The sequence below is a fragment of the Strongylocentrotus purpuratus genome, unplaced genomic scaffold (genome assembly GCF_000002235.5).
Source record: "Strongylocentrotus purpuratus isolate Spur 01 unplaced genomic scaffold, Spur_5.0 spur5_scaffold_20, whole genome shotgun sequence".
NCBI classification, from domain to species: Eukaryota; Metazoa; Echinodermata; class Echinoidea; order Camarodonta; family Strongylocentrotidae; genus Strongylocentrotus; species Strongylocentrotus purpuratus.
In genome coordinates this window covers 23960031-23985290 of record NW_022145606.1, presented here as the reverse complement: position 1 = coordinate 23985290, position 25260 = coordinate 23960031, and the positions used below count along the sequence as shown (strand labels likewise).

Here is a 25260-nt window from a genome sequence, read left to right as displayed (position 1 = left end):
TCTCTCCCATGGCCCAGGAAGTGGTCCTTCCATTTGATTATCTCTGAGAAAGCTCTGAAGAGGAATCCGTTGTTCTGAATAAGTGGGATACTGACCTTCTACCATGTACGGCCCAGACATCAAAGGTCCTATTGGGTATAAAGGACGTTCTTGTCTATAATTGCGGAATGGATATGGACTTGCTTCATTCCTCAACGGAGGAGCACTTTCAGGAAAACATTGTGTTGGTGCCCCTCCTGCGTTTCTGTTGGGGGCACTCTCTTGCGAAGTGTCCAAAGGCACCACAATTAAAGCAAGGACCCCTCTGCGTAGGCCCCGAAGAGGTTGGTTTCACCTGCAAGCTGTCCCGATGGCGATTAAACTGCATCATCTCCCTTACTGCCCTTATTACTTCATTAGTCATGGCCCTTACTGCTTCAAGGACCTCGTTGTCCAGGGATGTGATCTGCGCTTGCGTTTTATTGCGAGCTCTCGCAGTTCCTTAAAGGTCATCTCGTCTTTCACCTCATACATATCTCTTAAGGTGTTACGCAAGAATGTGTCCTTAAGGCCCTCAACGAATTGTTCTGTAATCAAAGCGTCAGGTTTTGCATACAGGTAGGAGCTTCTTGATGTCAAGCTCAGGAACTTCCTTTCTAGGTCGACAGCATATTTCGAACAGATTCTCTTGTCCCCTGCCTCCGTTCAAGAAATCGGCGTTGCAGTTCACCTACAGGTATCACTTCTGCGTATGATGACTTGAGGAAGTCGACCATCTCCTCGACATTGCCACCACCTTTGACAATGGCCTTGGCCTCGTCCTTCGGCCCTCTAAGATAATCTAAAAGAAAGGTGGCTTGTCGAGTCGAAGGAACATTGTAATGTTTGAATGCATCCCCCATGGCCGTAACAAAATCATGGACATCACCTGCCCCATCAAAATTAGGAAGTCTTTTTTCCGGCGCCAGCACAAGATAAGGTGGGGGCCTCAAAAAGAGCTTTGTCAAGTTTTGAACTGTCTCGCTTTCATAACCATCAGTTTTCTCCTCTGGGAAAAGAGGGCGATAACATGTCGCTTTCCATTGTCCAAGGGGCCGGATGACCCCACCAACCGCGGGCACTATCACCTCTTCTTCTCCAACATCTGTATAAACCAAACCTTTGGCAGAGGAATATCTTGACTGTAATGCTTCAAGTGATAGAGGGCCCCCCTCTTCTACAAGGGGGAATTTGAAGGATTTCCCGTCATCCCCGATTCTTACATACAAACCCATTTTAGCAATATGAGATTGGTAGATATATCAGAATAGTTACTAAACAACTAATATCTCAAGCATTTACAAATGAGTAGGGCAGAAACTAATCGATAGCTATTTGTGACACTGGCAGGTCACTAATTGAAGTAGGGTCCAGGGGCTGTGTCCCATGAAGCTCAGCGTTTAAGGCATTTAATTATGGTCAGATGAGAATTCAGGGACCCGTCTTAGGGCCCTTGGTGAGGTCCAGGGTGTGGAGCCCCCGGAAGCTCAGGGGTTTTAGGTATTTAATTACGGTCAGAAGAGCATATTTTGTTATGTTACACTGGCAGGTCACTCACTCTTTCTTTCTCCCTTTCTTTCTTTTTCAAAAAAGTAAGGAGGGCTCGAGCATTACCGTTCTGTAGGCCCTGACATGAAGGCTTCTAAATAAGCACATTTTTTGCCTAATTGTAAATTTGGGAGACTTGTCATTTTCCAACCAAGGCATACAAAAGTATAATTTACCTCCCAAAAAGAGAAAAAATCACAGAAAATCATGTCATTTCAGCAACATGTTCAAAAAGACCATATGATTTATGCTTTTTTTTTTGGGGGGGGGAGGCAACTGCAAATGTCCACATTTCCTGAAACATCCCAGAGTACAGGAGAAGAACTTCTAAAAATTCAATTTTTCGAAAAAAATCAAAATGTTTCTTACTTAAATTTGCGATGTTCATTAATCCCAAATTCTTTGAAATTGGTATCAAAATGTAAATAATTTAACTCTCTTTTATATGACACCAAACTTATGGTGGTTCAAGGTTTCCTTAAAATATATTTTACATAATACTATTTTGTCGTCAAAAGGGCCACTTTTTCGGTGGGGGCGTCCCCCTGGCCACACCCACCACTTAGAACATGCCAGACGGTCAATTTGTTATGTGGAGCTATGCGATCTTTACAACTGTACACATGAAAATTCCTTCCCAGCTAGGTTGACCCCCTCTCCTGACTCCCGGTCTAGGACCCCCAGGAAATGAAGGAGGGGTCTGAAAATTTGCACCCCATCATTTTTGGCCAATTGGGACCCTTTTGAGGCCAAACCAGCAAAAAAAAAAATCAACTTTGGCACAAAAATCCTACGGGAGCTGTTTCAGTGACAAACCGTACCCCACTATAAAGGGATTACCATGAAAGTATTGCGTAGCCTTATAGGACGCTGTAATGGCATACATTTGAGGTGCCCCCTTTTTTCTCTCTCTCTCCCTCTCGCTGCCTCTCTCGTTCTCTCTCTTCATATTATGCTGGACTGTACAAGATGATTTTATAATTACCAAAAATGTGAGGTGTATCCTGGATTCTCGTTTGGTGGGATGTCACCTCCCCCCCCCCCTCCTCTCTTTTTATTTCTCTTTGGGTTTATCACTTGAATCTGAGAAGGAAAAAAGAAGGATAAGAAATAGTTCGTAAGCAACCTTGTGTTATTCTAGCTAGCGTTGCTACAGCCCCATGCCAATCAACGGCTTGCTTTGCGTTTACTTTTACGACAAAAAGTCACAGCCCTGTTTTCGCCTGTTTTGCTTTTCTTGACTTTTCCGGTTGTATTGTCTTTTGTTCGGCTTTTAAGTTAATAAAACGATTTAGTGAGAAATAACCGGAAATAAGAAGAAGAAAGTTATTAAAATTCAAATTAAAAAGAATACAATTTTACGATGCGGAAAGGACCAGATATTCGATGCCTAAAGAAAACGCTAAAATGGGACAGAATTAAACGATTATAACGACTCATCTTGATGCAATTAATATGGACATTTTGTGGCGCTTTTTTTTTTTTAAAGATTGAAGAGCGCCATTTCTATTCCAACATCAACAACATTTCTGTTAATTTCTGCATTTTACTCCGAAGAGGGCAAGACAAAAAGCTTTAGAAAATATCTGTTGTCGTTGCTATTTGTCGGTCTTGTAATACCAATTTTTCTATTTTGTTTTGTTTCATTTTTGCTTGATTTAAGCTCTTCATATTTGTAGCCTATAGAGTACCGAAGCTGTGACATCATACAAATCTATTTTTGAATTTCTCAATATTTTCTTTAATGTCCTAATGTCGAAAGCCAATTGAATATGTTAAGCTATTGACTGAGATATGACCATCTGAATAAATAGATTTCCTGTAGGAACTCAGTGTTAAATTGCTCTGGTCCTTATGTTATGAACAAAATAGATTTTTTGATGACGTCAAACTTCACCACTCATAGTGGTAAAGTATGACGTCATCACAAATCTCTTTTTGGAATACTAAAAAACAGTGTAAGATTTGATAGATATACTAGTAATACCTATTTTTATGCACCCGATTTATTGTCATATCTCTCAGGTTCTGCATCAGCCGTCAAGGGTCCTTTTCGCCGAGAATGAAGCTATTGTCTCTCCTGGTGTAGTATGTGAACCATCGGGGACCACGTTTGAGAAGCCTTTAAAGTTGGTCATCCCTCACTGTGCAGTGTTAACAGACCCCTCCAAAGCCAAAGTCACCATGCACTTCACTAATGGCGATACGAAAAGTGAGTGTAATACCTTAACTCTAAACTGTGAAAACGATTAAAACACATTCCGCAGAAACAATGATACTACAGTGTGAAGAAGGTATGGACAAGGGGCAAACAGTACACAGTGTGGAAACTTTAGTATTGTGGATAATCAGGGATAGAGAAAGACGGAGGTTGGAAACTATGGGAACACTCATTGTAGACCCAACGTTCGGAAACAGTTATAATACACTGTGGAGACAATAAGAAATCAATCTGAGGAGAGTGAAATAGAGTGTGGCCATCCCGCCCCCCCCCCCCCCCACTCAGTGTTATTTAGGGTACGCTTATGCTTGTTCCCTCTTTTTGAAAGCACCCCCTATCTGAGGACTGCCAACATTTTCGAACCCACTTTCGAGGGCTTTTCGCGGGCTTTTCCTGCCTTGGAGACCCCCCTAAATCAGGAAAAATGCTCTATGTACCCCCTTAAATTCGGAATAATTTCTCAGGAGTCCAAAGAGATGAGAGAGAAAAAGAAGAAAAAAATCCCCTTTTTAAAGAAATCTCCGGGTGAAAAGTCAAATACACCCCCTTTTTTTTACAATTTTCGTGCCGGACATTGTCACACGAAAAGTACCCCTTTACCGGACACTTTGGCAACACCCATGCGGTCATTCCGACCTCTGAGTGGGGGGGGGGGGCCGGGGTGCGAATTTGCGATTCCCAAACCATTCAGCTATGGGAGACTTTATGAGCAACGTGATTGGTCGAGAGAAGAAATAAATATTACGTCATTTACTGCACGCTCGGGCTCGCTCACAGCTGACACAGACACACACACACTCACAATGTCAGTCTGCAAGCACAGACTCTAATTTGACACTTTACGAAAGATATCATGTCTGAGGGTAGCCTTTTGACAAGGCCTCGTGACTCCGGCTAAGCGGCTGAGATGAGTCTAGATACCCCGGGTGAACGCGCGACCGAGTGACGAATGTCACGAGGCCTTTTGCAAAGTGGGTTTCACTGCTCCGCATGAATTATTCATAGATACATATTAGCATGCCAATACGCCTACTTTGGATTTATAGACCAATCAGAACGGCGATCTCCCAGTTGGCTTCGTTCGTGATTAGTTCCATGTAGAGGTCAGTGGTCTTAGCACGTACGTATAGTAGGCAGGTAGGTCCATGTTCGCACTACGTAGAGTTTACTGTGTGTGTGTGTGTGTGTGTGTGTGTGTGTGTGATGGATACTATATGCTGACGTCGTGCGAGGATACGTTCGCTGATTGGACACTACGTTTTCTGAAGCGAGTTCCAGTCGGAAACAAGGGTTAACATAAGAAATCCAAACCAGATTGATAAAGTCCACAGGTCTGGACAATTCGCACTGACGTTCATTCAGGTTTTCGCGATTAGTCTCTTTTTAGTCGCTCGGCGTCTATCAGGCACGTGGCCTTGTTTAAAGGCTAGTCTGAGGGAAGTCTATCTACATGAAATGGCCTACTGTAGTCTCACGATTCAGACTCTGTATATGTGCCTGCAAACTACTCACATGCCTTAGAATTCTGCTACTGAAGGTGTGTATCAGTAACGCATAGAGAGAGATGGGTCGGTGAGACTCGAGGCGAGAAAAAAAAAGTGACGGGAATGAGAAGGAAGAGGAAATTTAAAAGAGCACATGCAAGTTGAGAGAAAGAGAGAGGGGAAGTACGAAAACAAGAGAGAGGAGGGGTGCACATAGTTTGCAGGCACCCATAGAAATTCATTATGTCTCTATGCATGAATGGCCAGAACATCTCGGACTTGGCTTGGTCTAGCGTTTGCTGTATGTTGAAATGGCCTGACGTAAAATGATTGTGGATGAGCGACAAGACATGCGGGATGAGACTTCCAGGGATGACTGCTTGGTGGACTATAGCTTTCGTCTTCACATCCATCTTCGTGCGGGAGAGGATGCCGTTGTGGACCGTGAAGCGGGGAAGCTGCCATAGATATCGACGAATTCTTGGATGAAATTGTTGGATAAACTTGGGTGTCAGTTTCTGATGACTTGCTACAATTTGCTTGATCTGCTCAATCTCCTTGTCTTGCTGCTGGAACTGGAGTATTCTAGTGCTGAGATCATCGGGATACGCAGAAGGCATCGCTGGATAGGTGTGCAGACTTACAGAGGATACCGATCGATGCGTTCTAGTCTGATGAAGTTCATTGGTCGTCTGAGTACCGACTGATGAGAAAGATGTTGGGTGCGGTGTGGTTTGTGTAACGGTCTGGACCAGGTCTGGACGGTGTTTCTCTCTGAAGGATGGCTTGGTTGCTTCGAGAGATTCGGCTGACTCATGGAGCATGAGCAAGATGGAGAAAGCTGCAGCCATTCATCTGCCTTCTTTTCTATGTCATCAAGTCTCTGCAGAATCTGTCTGAAAAGAGCTGACCAATCATCACTAATGGTTGGGAGAGAGTGATCTGGGTTGTGTGAGTGAGGTGAGGACAAGCCAGCGAATGTTACCCTCTTTCTACCAAAAACAGCAGTGAGTTTGATTTTAGCGGCTTACAATTTTCAGATTTTCTCCATTTTCTCTCAAGGGACAGCTTGTCTCCTAAGCTCAAGATATATCATGGGGAAAATGTATTTTACACAACATATGTTGGGTTCACAAAGAGAGAAGCAGCATCTTAAAACAAAATGGAGAAAATCTGAAAATTGTAATACAAAACAAATGGAGAGTTGTCCACAAAAGCCTGCCATTTTAAATCAATATTGCCAATTTGAGGATCGCCATAGAAACTCAACTGAGACTACAAACTTTCATAACTCTCTCATTTTTCAACAGATTTTGAATTAACTTTTTTAAATTGCTTCTCTCTGTCCCCTCTTTTCATTAAAATTGAGTTGTCCTGAGGGTTTTGGTTTCCTTTATTCCCCACTGGGGTGGGACTAAGCTAAAGCCATATGACAAAGTCATTGGAAAATGAATTTTGACAAAATCAATAGTTATACATGCTAAACAAATAATAAAAACCCATTTCGGCTTATAGGTCATGATTATCCACCTAGAGCAATTACAGCAGTATAAGTGTTGTGATTGTAGGTGTCCCTAGACCGCCCCACATATTTCATTTGATATGTCGGCAAGTTCATATCAAACTTTTAGGAAATCAGACCATAAACCCTCTTGCATTAAAGGCACAGGTCCCCCCCCCCCCCCCAAAAAAAAAAAAAAATCGAAATGTACTTTAATAGTGCCATTTTCCCTTCAGTAGAATTGTTGCATATGATCATGTTTGATGTACACTGAAAGAATTTCATTTTCATTTCAAACAAATGTGCACTTCTGTAGATTTTGTTGTTGTTGAAATGACCAGTACCTGTGGCAAAAGTACAAGTCAGGGCAGTTTGCTATGTCAGCTGCTTTCATGACATATTCTGGTCCATACTGAACTTGAAGGTTAAGCTTGTGTGTGTTAACCCTAATCCCATTGGGTTATTTTGATCACTCGAGTCCATGGGGGGGGGGGCCTCCAAAAATGTGATATCCTGTAGTCTATCCTGTTTGAACAATACTCATGACTAGATCTACATGTATAGTCGAGATGAATTAATTTAATTTTGGAAACTTTCTCTAGTTTTACCATTTTAATCTGTTTGAGGATTTCTGACCTGGAAATTTTGTAATGCCTAATTCTTTCATCAAACTCTGATTATTAGAACAACTGCTGGGCCTCTCTGCAACCCCTTTTTCCCCTCAGACTCAAGCTCTCATTTATACATAGACATCTAGACTAGTAAAGTTAGACCCCCCCCCCCCCTCCCCCTCCCTCCCCCAATAAATAATGTTCCATTTTTTATTTTTTTATCATAGGTCTATAGATCTAGGGTCTATATCTACAAAAAAAAAATCACCCAATCGATATCTATATTTCATTAGAACATACTTGTATCTAACTTAAAAGATCTATCATCTAACTCTACATGTAACTTGTGTTATTGTCTATGTTCATACAATGCATGGCTAGGCTCAACAAAACACTCAGGACTGCCCATACGCTATGTTGTTAGGTTCGTTCGTTCGTGTCTCCTTAGATCAAGATAGTAATGTAAAGTTCCTTAACTTAGAAGTAAATTAAATTAAATTAAGTTCTTCCATCGCTCGATTGCTGCAATGGCCGTTTCATTAACAAGGGACAGGTCTTCATCTGTGCAACCCGTTCCGCCGCACTGCAAGAGGTGGTCCATCGTCTGAGTCTCTCCGCAGTCGCAGAGAGTATCTCCTTCATGGGCATAGCCCCATCTTGCCATATTGACCTTACACCGTCCCATTCTCGTCCGCATTCGATTTAGGCATTGCCACTCCGGCCACTTCAGGTTAAGACCTTTGATGAGTACGGGCTTGACTGATGGTGGAGGATTCTGTTCAGGTGGTGGGACAGAATCGAGGAAGCTGTGTCGGGATATAAGTCGTTTGTGGGGTTGTAAGTATCCGTGTTGTAAGTATCCGTGTTGTTAGGTACAATGCACTTCACACGCGAGCTAGCTACAGGCACATACAGGCCCACTGTTATCCATTGTTTATGTGCAGCCCATTCATGCAAACATCTTTCCAAAAGTCATAGACACGGATCTGGTCATGGCGTCTTTATAATAAAATAATTAAATACAGGGTCTAAATATCTACTTGCATGCAGATTTGGAAAATCATTTTGAAGATTTGATGGTTCACTCGGACCTGGCCCCAGACACATTCGCACCGCCATGATGAGATGGCTCGCGTCGATGTGGGCGTGTCTTTATAACTTTTTTAACCAATCACGTTGCTCAAAATGTTTCCTTTTGGGAATCGCAAATTCGCGGCCGGCGTGGACATAATACGAACATTATTATTGAGACAATGGTACACAATGCACTGTCATCACTTGTGTTACATACTGTTAACGCATTTGCAAACGTTGTGTGGATACACTGCACCATGGTTTGAAGAAAAAAATCTTCCAGTGAACCCACATTTCAAAGTCTGTTTCATTCGATTTATTTATTTATTTATAGTGATGATTTAATGGTGATGGGTGTCATGTTTTTATTCGTGTTACTCTTTTATAATGCTTCCCCCCCCCCTCTCTCTCTCTCTCTCTCTCTCTCTCCATTTACATCATCCGCACGTTTGTAGTCATAAAGAAAGAAATGTCATCAACTGGAACACCTAGGTGCATTGTAGGAAAGGATGTCTTTGAAGTTTACATTACAAATTTCTCAATTTGTGAAATGTTCATGGTAATTTCTGACAACCTCATTGGAAAACGTGTCGCTTCTACGCCCTACCTTCCAAAATCAATGAGTCACCTCCATTCAAAATACTGTCATCTACGTCTGTACAATGATACTCCTGGGACTGAAGATGTGAGTAATTTGCCAACATTCAAAACCCACCTTTTTTATCAGTTATAGTTTACTGGAGGCGCACACAAGTAGTTAATTCCATTCAACTGATTTGTATTGTATTGTATTGTATTAGTAGTATTTTGTTGCTTTTACGGTTTTGAACATGTTGAATAATTATAAGTTAGACAGTACCACCTGTGCGCTTAGAAACGTCTGTATAAAGCGCTCTATAAATGTAATTATTATTATTATTATTATTATTATTAATTATAATATTGTGAAAAATATACATTCAGTATAAAACATAAATAGCAAAAGTTGTTTTTAAAAATGATTTTTATAAGTGGTTTAAGTTATGAAATGGGCTTGTTTTAATATTTTTGTTTAACTAATCTTTTGTAGTCCACTCCAAATTACCTTCTATTCCCACTTTCTTTCCCGCTCATAATCGGTTATCATTATCATCATCAGTAGAAGCAGTAGTATTTATAGTAATTATTATTATATTGTCACCGTCAATATTATTATTATCATCATCATCATCATCATTTTGTATTGTAAGGAGAAATTAATACCGCCCCGTGTCCCTATATTCAGAGATATGTTACCTGTTTTTCAATACTTCTACACTGTCGTTCATATAGGTGGAATATTTTTGTTTTACCCCAATTTATGGAATTATTTTAAAATTAATTTTAAAATAATAGATATAGATAAAAGTATACATTCTCAGATTGTATTGAATAATAATTTGCAAATGTGTGTTTTGCGTGACTGCTAAAGCATGTGTATGCTTCCACGCTTATCAAATAGGGGACCTACGCCCTTAAGTCATATATGACAGTGATGAGGATTAATGCCCCACAAAAGGGCACTAATATAGCATATCGACACGGTTTTGATCCTGAGGCCTCACGGTTACGAGGCCATTGCTTTGTCACTGAACCATGACTTTATGCAGCGGGAGCTAGGGTAGGGGGCAGTTTCCATAAATAAATAAACACACAGAAAATGCAATAAATTTTCAATAATTTATTGCATTTTACCCCGGTCCCCAACATACACAGAAACTCTGGATGGCCATGCATTATGGCTCAAGGCATGGGCACACAGAGGATTTTTTAATGTTGGGAACCGGGGTAAAATGCAATAAATTATTGAAAAATTATTGCACTTTCTGTTTTGTTTTTTTTTATTTATGGAAACTGCCCCCTACCCTAGCCGCCGATGCGTACAATCATGGTTCAGTGACAAATTAATGGCCTCGTAACTGTGAGGCCCCAGGATCAAAACCGTGTCGATGTGCTTTATTAGTGCCCTTTTGTGGGGAATTAATACTCATTGCTGTCATTTATGCTAGGGTGTAGGTCTCCTATTTGATAAGCATAGAAGCATACACATGCTTTAGCAGTCACGCAAAACACACATTTGCAAATTATTATTCAATAAAATCTGAAAATGTATACTTTTATCTATATCTATCATTTTTAAATTATTTTTTAAATAATTCTATAAATTGGGGTAAAACAAAAATATTCCACCTATAAATATTAGCGACAGTGTATTACTACAATGGAACTATTTGCGTATTATATACAGATATAATGGATACAATTCTGTTATATGGCATTTCGATTTAACTCGAAATTGCTATTTGTCCTCATGGTGATGATAAACTCGCCAGGGAATCGAAATCGTGCTTAATATATACCTTAATGAATCTGGTGACCGGGTACAAATAGTGAACTTACCTGTAAAGCACATAGAGACAGCACTCCATATCTAAGCAATTTATAAATCTAGATTTAATATGATTAACTTCAAGAAGCCCAATATGAACAAAAAGTCTGTTAACAGAAATGTCTAAAACGCCTTTTTTTTTTCTTTCTCTCTTGTATCATTTGTTACACATCTAAATACAGAGAGAGAGAGAGTTTTTCTTCAAATATATGAAGAATTGATTTGTGCCGATTTATATCCTTTCGAGAATTTGAAATATTGAAGCTTATACCCAAACGTATTCAACAAAGGTTTTTATTCAACAGTACACCTTTCATTCTTATGTTTCGAATTTCACAAGAAATGGGATATAAAAAAAAAAAAAATTAATTTTTTTTTTTAATAAAGCTAAATTATTTGAAAAAGGAAATACAGGATAAATTTATGTAGTCGATGGTGTTAAGATAAAGAGATTTAATGCTTCCTCCTTCGTCCTTTTTTCCATTTTTTATTTATTCTCTGTACAAAAACGATATAATTAGTTCATCGAAAAACAAGAAAAAAGGCTCCGTTATCAAAAGATGGCTCCGACAAGAAAAAACCTTTTCGTGCTCTGGAAGACAGGCGAGCTGAAGATCAGATGGGAGGTCGACAGCGGTCATGGCACCGAGAACGAAAAGGTACTTGAACAATTTATACACTGGCTATATTTCAGAACGCATGATTTAAAATGCAGGGTAATAATGTGATCTTCAATGGAGGTTGGAGGTGAAAGGAACGAAGCAATGATCGATCATTACTACAAACTCTGGATTCTTAATCCTTACTCCTTAGAATTATTTTATATAAGCTCTATGATATCATGTTCTTCGCTCATTTCCCCCAATACTTATGTCATACCAATGCAAAACGAATAGGCCATTTCATACGATCAAATCTTTGCCTTCATGGTGACCAAAACAGGAGAATTTGCCAACTGTGTAACTAACGTAAAGATTTGTTTACCTTTATTGTTATTAATTATGTTTTTTGGTGCAACGCGATCCCCAAGGATTCAAGAGAATTAATTTAACGTGCTCTCATCAACAAAACAAACAAAATGGGAAATTACATTAAACAAAAGTTATATTTCTGTATGCATAGGCTATCAGAATAGCTCTTTCTAATTGACTTATATCTTTAATATTTATTTTCTGTATTTTGTGTGTGTTTCCATTTCACAATGAAGACCGTATCGCTAGATGATATCTATAGATTGGATCGAAACAATGTTAATTTCCTAGTAAAGGGGACCAGCGATGCCAATGTACCTTTCAAGATCAACATGCATCTTCATTGTAACGAAGAACATGCCTTCGGTGTGAAATACTCTGGTACGTATCTGGGTCTCGTTGCATAAAACTAACCACTGATGATCATTTCCATGGAAACGTACATTTGATAAACTCTTGGGTTATGTTGCCGTGGTAGTTAACATTGATAGCAACGTTACAATCTTTCCTTTTGTGGCCAGGGGCGTCGCTAGACATTCTTCATCAGTGGGGGTGTAGAGGTTACCGATTACCGACAAAACTAGCCAACAATTACCGAAAAATATACGAATGTCAATGTCCCAATTTAAAAAAAATGAACCCTATAGCTAAATTATTCTTAGTTTTCCCCCTCCCGCGCGAAAGCTTTGTCGTTTCATTAAATTATTAGAGAAAGAAGACGCTTCGTTGAACTTTATTTGATTCTTAATTCTTGTCTGAATTCAGTCCCTTCATCCCCCCCCCCCGCCCCCTCCCGCGCGAAAGATTAGACGTTTCATTAAATTATTAGAAAAAAAACGATTCGTTGTACCGTTCTTTACTCTTAATCCTTGTCTGAATTCAGTTTCCCTCTCCCGAGCGCGAAGTGCGAAAGCTTTGACGTTTCATTAAATTATTAGAGAAAGAAGACGATTCGTTGTACTGTTTTCGATTCTTAATCCTTGTCTGAATTCAGTTCCCTCCCTCCCGCGCAAAGCGTGGAAGCTTTGACCTTTCATTAATTATTAGAGAAAAAAGAAGATTTCGTTGTACCGACTTTTAATCATTGTCTAAATTTTCAAAAATAATTTTTTGTCCCCCAAAAAAGTCACAGTTCGTAGGGAAAAATATTGCCGGCCGACCGACATAATACATCTCACCGACTTTAAACTGCTGCATTGATATAGTATACAAATATACACTGCCTTGAGAGGTTCTGGTTAAAACTATGCGCAAGAGGTGACTCCAATAGTACTATTTGCTGAGGGGCGCAGCCCCGAAGCAAATGGTACTTTTGGAGTCACCGAGGCCCATAGTTTACCAGTACTTCGAATAGAAGGCATGGCATATTTGTTTTATATCCTGCATCAAAAATTTATATTTAAAAATAAAAATTTAGAACAAAAAAAAATGTCAATTTTTATCGAAAAAGATTTAAAATATTTTGTTTTCATTAAATTAAGATTTGAAAAAAAAAAATTGATTCAATTAAAAAAAAAAATTAAATCTTTTTTTCACCTCCCAAATAGGAAACCGAAATAGTACTCTCATATAGTACTTTCTAAAAATAGTTCAAACATTTCTGGTCATGTGACGAGCTCTCAACCAATCAAAAGCCAACAAATTTTTAATGCAGGATATAATACACTATGATTGAGCAAGAATACCGACACAGCGGACCCGACACAGCCACATAATTATCTATGCGTTTCTTTCTCGCTCCCTGGACGTGGCGACTCCATCCATCATCCCCCCCCCCTCTCTCTCTCTTTTTTTCTCTTTCACCCCCGTTTCTTTTGTTTCCTTTTTCTCTTTTTCTCTTCTTGTCCTTGGCTACTTTTCTTTCCTTTATTTCCTTTCCTTTGTTTCATCTCCTTCCTCTTTTTCTTGTTTTATCTTTCTTTCTTCTTTTCTCTTTCTTTCCTTTTCTTTTTCTTTCCCTTTCCCTCTCATTTTTATAACATAATAATTATAAACACTACATTCAAATATCAAAAGCAACAAATATATTACAACTCATACCATTGAAGGAAGATGAAAATGAAAAATGAAAATGTTCTCCCTGACCCCCAATATGGAAACGTTGTATCATCCGCTTAATCTGACTTGCGTGCATAGAGCAAATAAGCATGTTTCCATGAAAAAGTGAAGTTTTCTAAAATGTGCGTTTCTTTCCAGCATTGGGGTGCCCGGAAGTCACTCGGGTAACATTTCGTAATGTATAATATAAAAAGACCATATGCAAATTTTCTGTACTTGTGTCGGAAAAAATATATTTATCAAGCACAATGTCGTCTCTTTTGCGTTGGAGAAGAGCAAATAGTGAGTTTCAATCACACTTTGGCCGCTCTCGCGAGCTCTCACTCATTTCACTGAGGTCAAACGACTTTGGGGCAAGCGGTTTATGAAAATACTAATCGTTTGCTTTCTTCTGGTATTAAACTTGTTTTTATTGATTGTATAATTTTGTCGGAATAAAGGAAACAAAAAGGCTTGACCAATAACTTATCAGCGTCTGAATTGACCTTTTGACCTTGAATTCCCTGATGCAAGCGCACATAAACACGTAATAATGACGTCATCTTCGCTAAATCGGTGTCGTTTATCGTAAAATGCTACACTTTCACAATGTTTATACATCTTTTTTAATTATTAGTAAAAAATAACATATTTTGTCTGATATCACTGAAGTTTTGGGTTTTATTTTATGAGTTATTTTAAAACAAGAGCCATTTTACTGTTTTAATTTACTGGATCGTACCATTAAAGTCGCAGGGTAGAAAGATGCATTTTCCAACCGCGCCAAATTAATTTACGTTCCGACATTCTGTTAAATGGGTTCGTGTTGGTAAAGGTGAAATTCAAAGAAAATCACAAATATGTCAAATAATGTATCAGTAGAAACTGGTAAGCTAACAGATGGCCATCGTACAAGTTGTAGGTCAATTACATATCGGGTGATTTATACAAATATAAATACAAACAACTAGATAGCAGCTGGGATATACGAGAGATTCGCCATAAAAATAACGATGTTTTAATGACGTCACAATATGGACCAATACTGCCCAAGCAGACGACATCCCATAAAGAATGAACATAATTGCAAAGCTATTAGTCGTCAAATTACAATGAGTTAAGTGTATATAAATTTAATGGCATGTAAAACCATTCAAAAGGGGATATGACCCGATTCTGATAACTAAAATCTTTTGCTTGTAAATACACAGGATAGGGGTTAATTAAAAATCAAAGAAACCAGACTTTAAAATTGAAGAAAAAAAAACCGGAATGATATTAAGGACTGCATTTGTTCCCTCTTGAAACGCCGAACATACCGCGGTGTGCGCAGCTGAATATACAATGGCGTCTTGCTTTATTTACAAGTGACAGATTCCTTTATTTTTGTATGGCTGCATTTGTCATCAAAATAAAACCATGCGCGGGGTTTAGAGTGAAGCAATATATTATACATTGGCCTGACGGTAGTAAAGTAAGAGGCACTGAAAATGTGTGAGATGTCATGGGGCATAGTCTGCTTGTGCAAATCATGCCCATACTGTGATCTCACACATCTCGGCAGCGTTCGGAGAGCTCTTCAGGTGATATGCCGGGGCTGTATTTAAGCGTTTTGTAATTTATAGTAATTGTTACTTTGAATGTTTCCAAGCATTGAATTTTGATAACCTTATCAAATCAAAGTTTCAACTTTGCAATAATGTTTATGCATTTCATTCACCTGTTATTATTCCTTGTACTCCAATTGTTAGAATACAAAATGCAATTTGGTTTTTATAGTTTCATTCAATAAGTAAGACAATAAAAGAGCCAATATGTTCTGCACAATAAAACAATATGTGTCCCTATTGTACAATGTAATGTGTCCCCTCATTTTGTAATAGTTAATTTACCCATTCACATAATGGAACTACCTGCCCGATGAAGCCAGTGGCCCGTGACCCCTGAACACTCAACACCGTGTGGGAGTCAGTTTGTGGTCAACTTCTTTTATGAGACAAATCCAAGCAAACGTTTTCATATGCCCCCCCCCCCCATTCTCCCCGCGTGCATTCTGCCTAAGTAACCTAGTCTCACTCCCTCCTCCCCCTTCCTACCCAACCCTCCTGTCCCTTCCTAACTTCTCTCCCTCTGAAACTACCTAGTGAAAAGAAAAATAGGCTTCTGACATTTAGAGCCTGAATGTGAGGGTAAGAGGGCGTCTCAGGTGGATAATATGCGTAATTACTAATATTTCTTGTTAACCCATTTTGTCGTCTAGATTAATCTAGTACCCAGAAATAAATATAGAATCAAAATCAAAAGGAAATAGCCGAATTAGTATCCCAATTTAAAGCAATGTATATAAACAAAAACAATACCAAGCTTAAATAATAATAATAATATTCCGTCTTTATATAGCGCTCAATACATCGATCCAACGATGTGCCTAAGCGCTTTACAGATATATTATTACCCCGATCATCGGATTCAAGCTTACCCGCACACAATGTATGCACATTTTTTCCACTCCCTGAGGAGCATTCCAGCCATTTGCCATTTTACAAGCGCACACTTGCTCGGCCAACCACATGGACTTTCACATCCTACCGGGTACGCATTTAACGCCTGGGTGGAGAGTAGCAGGTGTAGGTGAATATCTTGCCAAAGGATATTACTGCATTGTCGGGATTCGAACCCTCGACCTTCGCATCTCCAGTCAAGCGCCTTAAACCACTCGACCATGACACTCCCAGCTTTATAAACAAACATATTCCAAAATTACTACATGACAACCACTTCACATTCCATTTTTCCCACTTTGTCAGGTGAAGCGTTAAAGAATTACGTAGAAATGCTATCTTGTTTTCTGATAACTTATCCAGTTCAATCTGGATTAAAATATCATATTCGGTAGGCTGTATATTAATTTTCCTATTTAGAAACAGTAAATATTTTACTATTATTAATACATTGTTTACTAACTATATTTTTCCTCCATCGGGGAAAATCTATTTCGAATTGTATCTCTTCCCAGTTTAATTTTCGCAAATTAACAAAATCAAAGAAAGGACTGCACGTTTCCTATAGCTTCCGAGTAAATTCACACGTATAAAATATGTGCGTATAAGTTTATTCTTCTCTTTTACCTAATGAACATAAGTTAGTATCAATAAACTTAAATTTATATAAGTTAGAAATTGTGTACTCAATTCCGTGCAATAATCTAAATTGAAATTCCCTCGAAATAATGATCAAATGATCACTGAATATAGTTATGATTTTTTTCTTCAAAAAAAATCACAATTATGTTTATTTTTTAGTTTATCCCTCACCAGCCTCTGATCACTTATTTCTTTAACTAATTATTTGTATATAATTTTGAAAATAGTTGTGTCTACATATCTTTTTTTAATATTTTTAATAAAATTTATAAAAAGTCAATTCATTAAGACGTTTTTCTTTATCTAAATCTGTATTTTCTATATTCCACTTCTAACTTCGAGGAAGTAATTTGATTTGATTTGATTTGATTTATTGGTTTCTGCATCTTTTTTTTTTCTTTTTTTCATCATATATTTTCATACACATAATATGGTTAGATACAATATTCAAGTGTATCTAATAGTGTACAGATAATAAATGAAATTAAACAAATATATTGAATACATAATACATAGGCTACATTAGATTCAGGAGGGCTACATAAATAATCAAAGTAGCTTGACGTGCCCGCAGCCCTCAACTTAGATACAACAATAAAAATAAAAATATTAAAGAGTGACTTGCAGAGAAGAAAAGGAAAGGGAATAGAAGGAGCGTTTGTAATAATACAATAAATCTCAAACATCTGCAGATTGAATGCAGGTTCATTCATGGATGGATAAACGAGTGCTTGGTATAGTTTCTAATTTTTTAGTACATCTACATTATCCAATCTTGTTTCTGACTTTAATTTCCCATTACTATCTAACTGAAAATGTTTTTCACTTCCAACATTTTCATGATGAAAATTTTTTTCTCACTTCGAATAAACTTATTATTCAAACAAATATTTTCCCATATAGTTATAGTTTCAACCGAATTCCCTCGTTTTTGCCGATGTTTCTAACAACTCTAGGTTTAATTCCGATACAGATAATTTTATGACGGGAATTAGATAATTACAAGAAAAAAAATATTTACCTTCTACATGTTTGGTAGCGTCTTCAAAATACTGCTTTCATTTTGAGTCCTCTTCCGCCTGAAAAGGCCTTTTTTTCCCATATTCACATGGGCATTCATTAATGATGGGAAATGCATCATTTTTAGCCATCTCTGTTTATAATCTAATAACATAATACTCTTTTTAATCTTGGTTTTTCCTCGCCAAACAAAGTTAAAAAAAACACGTTATTCAAGCTCTCCATATACACATTCTGGCACAAGGGTAAGAGACGCAACATACATAACCATAGGTTAACAAGCTTTACATACAGAATTAAATAAAACATCCACATGCACATATACAAATAGGTTATGTTTATATGTAAGGTAAGAAGATTTAATCCATGCAAAATATAAATGTGTGTAACTGAATCGTACGTAAATTTATAATGCAACAGGATTACTCAACTAATAAAATTAACATATAATGTCTACATAGTTTTACGAAACTAACACATTTACCCACTCTTAAAATCAGGAATAACCGAGACATCACAAGGGATCACAAATTCCACATCTCCAAGACCGTCAGCATCCACACCAGTCGACATTTCTCCTCAAGGTGCATCCGCATGTACTTCTAATGCCAGGTTGGTGCATTCGAATGATTCTTGATTAAAATCTTATTCATGGGATAGGCCAAAACTTAGGGAACAATATCGATATTGTTCTTAAATATCAACTATATGCCAGCCTAGATCAAAAGGGTATAACGAGATTTGTTTGCGTTCTGGTACAACGGTTTTGTATTGTCTCTATCAACGCCCATTGTGACTACAATTCTGATGTGTGTCGAAAGGTGTAAGGGCATGTCCCTGTTATGATACAAGAGGGAAAAACATAGAACATAATAAGATTAGAATTCGACGAAATTATACCGTCCATATCTATAGAGACCCTTGTATATCTATTCAGAATTTAAATGCTAGTATTGATGAATGTCTTCAAAAAAATCCTTGCGAAAATAAGAATATTTGTATTATGGGCGATTTCAACATACATTTTTTTAACGTTAGTTCCGATAATTGTGTCAATAATTTTGTGAAAAATTTATACGATAACTCGTTCCGTCCCTTAATAGACAAGCCCACACGAATTACAACAAAATCTGCAACTCTTATCGACAATATCCTAACTAATATACACGCTTCTCCAATTCAGTCTGTGATATTGTAGAGTTATATTACAGATCACCTGCCCTTATTTCAAATAACTTACTTATACTGTGAACAATGAACCCCTCAAAAACCCTCTACTATCATCAGCCGCGTACGCAGGGAGGGGGGGGGTCGGGGTCGAACCCCACCCTCCCTCAAAATGTGTGTGTGTGTGTGTGTGTTTTGGAAGAACCTCCCTCATTGTGTTTTGTTATTTACAAAATTAAAATAAAATAAATTATGCTAATGGTGACGTAAAAAGGATGACCTTACCCCCCCCCCCCCCCCCCCAACGGAACGAAATGTCGATCGGTCAAATTTACAAATTGCGTGACCAAAAAAAAAGTGCTTTATTAATGATGTACTTGGCAAAAATATAAATATATTTGACTAGTTACTTTATGGAAGATGATATTAAAATAACTGACAACCAAATCATAGTTAAGGAACTTAATTCATTTGGTCGAATATTGCTACTAAGATTAAATCTAACATTGCTAAAGCTTCTACTGATCATTTTTCTTCTTATCTTTCAAACCATTGCCATAACTCCATTTGTTTGAGCCCTACACATGAAATCGAAATTATTAAAGTTGTTAAACAGCTAAAATCAAGGAAAATTGCGGGGTTTGAGATCAAACAAGTTATATATTTTATTACTTAGCCTCTTGTACATATAATATATCTTTTACTTTCTTCTGGTAAATTTCCCAAACACATGGAAACTGGCAAGATCATTACGGTATTTAAAAAAGGAGATCGTCATATATTTTCAAATAACAGACCAATAACGTTACTCTCCTGTCTTTTCAAACGGGAACAGAATGTTGATGTACAATAGACTTATTAGTCATATTGATAAAAAATAATCTGTTAAATAATTTTCAATATGGATTTCTATCAAATTCCTCATGTGATCTTGCACTTATTGTCCTTCGTGATCATGTCCTTAATAATATGAATAATACCTTACACTCACTTGGTATATTTCTCAATTTGAGTAGGGCGTATGGTGTAATTAATCACAATATTTTACTTTCTAAGTTAGCTGAATTCGGTGTACGTGGTATTGCATTTAATTGGTTTAAGGATTATTTATCTGACCGTTTTCATTATACTCCTCACAATAATGTTATTTGTCATCACGGGGGGTCCGGTGTGGAGTCCCCCAGGGCTAGACACTGGGCCTGCTCCTTTTTTTATGAATATAAATGATTTATGTAATGTCTCCTCATTTTTCCAAGTTGTCCTCTTTGCAGACGACACTAATTTAGTTGCTTCTCATAATGATTTTGATATTCTTGTAAATAAGACAAATGAGGAAATTATTAAGATTATAAATTGGTTTCATGCTAATGAATTGGTGATAAATTATGATAAAACTAATGTTATGTATTTTTGTAAAGAACATATAAAACGTAATATTTCCGATGTAAGATTATTTATGATTCAAATCCCTTTAAAGGTACTATGTCCCATTTGCAGGCCAAAAAAATGAAAAAGTTAAATTCCAACTGCATTTGAAAGATAATACTAATTTAGAACTTCCCTAAAAAAGGTGGGGCATGAAAATGTCTGCAAGTGGGAAAATAACGACTATTAGTTGTCAAATCGACTTTAGGGCTATAAAGCCCAAAAGTAATATTCTTGATTTTCAGACAATTTTACTGAATGGTCATACGTTTTATGCTGCGCAAAGATTCAATCAGTTTAATCTTGGCCAAATTGATGTAGACAAATGCTCATGTACCCTTTACAACTCTTTTCATGTATGTTATTACCAAAGAAGAAAAAAGCCAGTCGGTCACTCAATAGTGTCTGACAGTGAAGTCTAGCAAGTAAATGGATTTCCATGCATTATTTGAATATGAGGACACTGCTAACGTTTAAATTTCACAGATAGGGACATACATGACATATTCATAATTCCTGCAAAGTTCTACAGAATTTGAGGTTGGCTGCAAAAGGGACATAGTACCTTTAAGTTGTTCCCAAACAATCAAATTTCTTGGAGTAACCTTAGACTTCGAACTATGTCTCAATAGCCATCTTTCCAAGGTCTCAGAAACTGTAGGAATTCTTTGTTAAGTTCGTGATTTTTTTTCCACTATCTTTGGGCGAATGTTGAAACAACGAAATTGGAACCGTTATACAAATTACAAAAGAAAATGTTGAGAATATGCACAAATTCTTGCTTTAGATCACATTCACGACCATTATTCTTCCGTTTAAAACCCCTAAATATAAATGATATACATGGCATTTAACGCCTGGGTGGAGAGTAGCAGGTGTAGGTGAATATCTTGCCAAAGGATATTACTGCCGTGTCGGGATTCGAACCCTCGACCTTCGATATGGCAAATGGCATTAGTAATGTTTCGTACAATTCATAATATATTACTCATTGCAATGTTTCCTAAATGTTCAACATAAATAGATCGGTCCATATTCACAATACTCGCTCAAGTAAAAATGTCATTATCCTAAAGTTAAAACACAGATTTTACTTAACTCATGAAGACACAGTGGTACACGCGTGTGGAATATTCTTTCAGAGGAATTAAAGAGTTCAACAAATATAACTAATATAAAAGCAAAGTTGAAAAGGGTAATATTGATGATTATTCAAATTATTTTTGTTCCCTTAAATTTACAATTACAATTAACCCCCCCCCCCCCCATCCTCCCTGTATGATTGCTTGTGTTTGTTGGTGTAGTGTGTTACTAATTAATCTACATAATTTTGTATTTTGTTATTGCTATTGTTCATTTCATGTATTTTTCCTTTACTGGGAACTACTCCATTTAAGTTTTATACACTTTTTTGTAGTTTCCGTTTTTTCTCTTTCTATGTATATTTGCCATTGTTGTATATATTATGATATTAAAGCTAAATATATTAATCATTCCGGATTTAATGTTTTAATTCTTGAAAAGAATTAATGAATTGAACTGAACTGAACTGAACTGAACTATTCCCTCCAAAAGATACAGAATAATACAAATAACTGCATTGAAACTTAGTGCTGTAAACATAGGTAGGTAACTTATGTGTTAAAACGTTACGATCTTAATTGTTTTTACTCATATATGTTTTTTGTATATAACTACACAGGAAAGTGAGCGACGAAATGCTAAATAGCTTGGCACAACACGTTCCAACCTACGCTTACAACAAGTTTAGCGGAAAGCTTGGAATCGAGCATAACCAGGCCGGGAACATTTTGGATAAGTATAAGAGCGACTATGAGAAGGCAACGAGGGAATGCCTTGCGAAATGGATGGATAGATCAAACCGTGATGTTGCTGACTTACATGAAGTTCTGAGAGCAGTTGATCTAGGGGGTTTAATTATTTACTGTAACTAATACCGATAAAAGGGAAACCATGTGGGGGAACAAATGTTGATCAACACACACACAAACACTCATGAATGCATATTAGAATGTGCGTATATTTCAGAGAAATTATGTTCGGCGACGGAGGAGATACGAATACGACCAAAAACACAATAGATAACTATAATAACTAAATGTCCAGTTACTATCGTATAGTTAAATTACCAAGATACTAGCCAAAAGTAGTCGAGGGAATATCAAAACGGAAGAAAAAAGCACTTTCGGCTTTTTCGTATGGAGAAGGTGTGTTTAGTTTGTGAAGTAGTAGCAAGCAAGCCCTTCTTTTCGATTTTGGCCCTCTGCTAAATAATAGGTTAAATAATATTTAGCCCATCAAGCTTCTTCAGGTTTTGGACAATAATATATATTGATGCGTCAATGCATGAATGTCATCGTTGTATTCTCCTTTTCTTTGATAAGGAGACATGTTTTGAATGATTTTGATTAGGTTATCATTCATGAAGTACAATGTGCTGTTTTTGGTAGACGTATTTGATTGGGAGATTGTAATCCAAAACTTAGTCCATCCTCCAAAACAAATGAAGAATTCACTGATGACAATAACAATGCACTTGCAACGTTTCACTTTTGACTTGGCCACATGTTCAGGTGTACTGTACATTCCATGATTACGTAATTGTTATAAATGGACCATCATTGTAAAAGGGGAGTTAACAGGTATTGCAATTATACGAACGTAAAGTAAAATGATATTATAATAATTAACAAGAAATATATCAACGCTCAAAATTGAATTGAATTTAGCGTTGATATCCATTCTTATTAATAGAATTATATTATAAATCATAGTTGTACAACATTTTACGATATTTCATATTTTAAATTTAATTTTCTGGTTTTACATATCATGTCATGTATTGTAGTCTAATGAAGCCTCGTTCAGGTATGAAGCGTTAAACAGCGGCATCATTCTTTATTAAAGAAGTGTAACACGCTTCACATTTCCGTATCTTATAACACAGAGGTGAGAGCTAGCTACCTGTTCATTAACATACTTGTCATTGATCCGCGGTTTTGGGGGCGGTGTGGTTGTAGCGCTTGTTTACCGCGGCATATCGGAACAGGCCTTAAAGGTGTATAAATCTCCACAGCCTTGATTTTCGTTTCGATCGTAAATCGAACGTTTGCCCTACCACAATCCAGCTTTTCGAGTTTCGTGAAATTACATGTAACTCCACATATCTACGCTAAATATTCAATCTAAATGTTATTGTGCAGGCCCAATAATATCCACAAAATGGAATTGGATTTCATTGCAGAAACTCTTCAAGTTACCCTGATTCATTGTTATGTATACGTTTCCATTATCCTAAATATGTTTTACTAAAAAATTAACTCTTGGGAATGAGTGTGCGATGGCTCAGTTGTAGATAAATTGTCTCGTAACCAGAAGATCCAACTTTCTAAGTCGACGCGCAGGCACCTTTTGATATGGCATTACTTCTCATTACCAAGTCCTTGGAAGAGGACTTTAGGCAGTCGGTCCCCTGGTTGCTTACTTACACAAGCTTTCCTAGCAGCCAGGTTAAACCAAACAACAAACCAATTGACATTAGTAATGTAATTTAGCGTTACTGGATTAATCGTAATCTTCATTACATCTACATTAACTTTATGATTGATGTTATAATGTCAATAACATCACATCTAACTGTATATATGATATATATTATGTATGTTCATAAGATTTACACAGTCCATGATGTTTCTCCGGTGAATATGTCTTAAATATTATCACACTTTTAGTTTAGATTAATATGCATAAGTCTGCAGATTATAATAGTGAATCTTTAATGAGTACACCATATATATTTTGCACAGATTTTTCTGCAAAGTTTTGCACAATATGCAAAATAACTGTCATGAGTTCTTGGACAATTCAATGGTCAAATACAGGAAAAATCGATATTTTGACATACACTGTATACAGTTTTTACAAATGAGTAGGTAAGGTTTTCATGAATATTCAATATGTTGTTGTTCTAATTCAGAGAGTTTTTGTATTTAAAACAGGAGAGAAGGGATAGTTCGATTAGAGTAGTCGTGATAGGTACAGTTGCTAGAGGAGGTGGAAATCTGTCTGATCTATATAGCAGATTGCATATCATGCGCACAGTGCATCTGTTCACGGTTTGGTAATATTATGTGTGCAGGGCCGTGTTCTGAGTTTTGCCCTAGTGTTGTGTTTCACCTGTTTATCTGGGGAAAAGTAATTTGTTTTCCTTGATTTTAGGAGTTTCTTTCGGTTTTTATTACTGAATACTGTATATTTAGTGTGCACGATTTGGTGCCGGTATCATTTGTATAAGGATTTTGCCGTTTTTGAATAATTTATTATATAAATGAGGAATTCGATGAGTAATTATTTTCATTTTATACATTGTAAGAATGTTGTAATCCTTTTTTATAGTTATTGATAATGATGTGAACTGTCATGGACTTCTGTTCATTCGATCAGTTGGTAAATCAGTCTGAGTTCAGCAGACTGTTGCGTCATATTAAGATTTGTGATCTGGGGAGCTAGAGGATGTGTTGTAGCTGTACGGTTGTTGGTGTTGCGCAGTGATCAGCTGAGAATGACCGGATTAGAGTCCAATTTCAATTGCATCAATCATTTGTTGGAGAGT

General features: G+C 37.2%; 2 protein-coding genes across 2 annotated transcripts in view; both read left to right on the top strand.

Moving 5' to 3' along the window:
* The window catches only part of LOC115927649 (UNC5C-like protein), a 42129-nt gene extending 31754 nt beyond the window's left edge, over window positions 1–10375 (top strand). The window contains exons 3-5 of the mRNA XM_030993773.1: window positions 3592–3778; window positions 8913–9142; window positions 10346–10375. Of these exons, the coding sequence (XP_030849633.1) occupies window positions 3592–3778; window positions 8913–9142; window positions 10346–10375 (447 nt within the window). The remainder of the gene's footprint in view (window positions 1–3591; window positions 3779–8912; window positions 9143–10345) is intronic.
* Window positions 10376–11391: 1016 nt separating this feature from the next.
* On the top strand, window positions 11392–23850 carry LOC105441007. Its single transcript, XM_030992571.1, has 4 exons — window positions 11392–11523; window positions 12072–12216; window positions 18536–18647; window positions 22330–23850. Exons 1-4 carry the CDS (start codon window positions 11425–11427, stop codon window positions 22580–22582), a joined length of 609 nt encoding a protein of 202 aa, XP_030848431.1. The 5' UTR covers window positions 11392–11424; the 3' UTR covers window positions 22583–23850.
* Window positions 23851–25260: the final 1410 nt, after the last annotated feature.

What these genes read in the sequence shown, in the direction of transcription:
- LOC105441007 (XM_030992571.1), top strand. Translation starts at nt 11,425, where the DNA reads ATGGCTCCGACAAGAAAAAACCTTTTCGTGCTCTGGAAGACAGGCGAG. An exon ending in ATGGCACCGAGAACGAAAAG is followed by an intron (nt 11,524 to 12,071) that starts GTACTTGAACAA and finishes TTCACAATGAAG; the next exon opens with ACCGTATCGCTAGATGATAT. An exon ending in CTTCGGTGTGAAATACTCTG is followed by an intron (nt 12,217 to 18,535) that starts GTACGTATCTGG and finishes TCTTAAAATCAG; the next exon opens with GAATAACCGAGACATCACAA.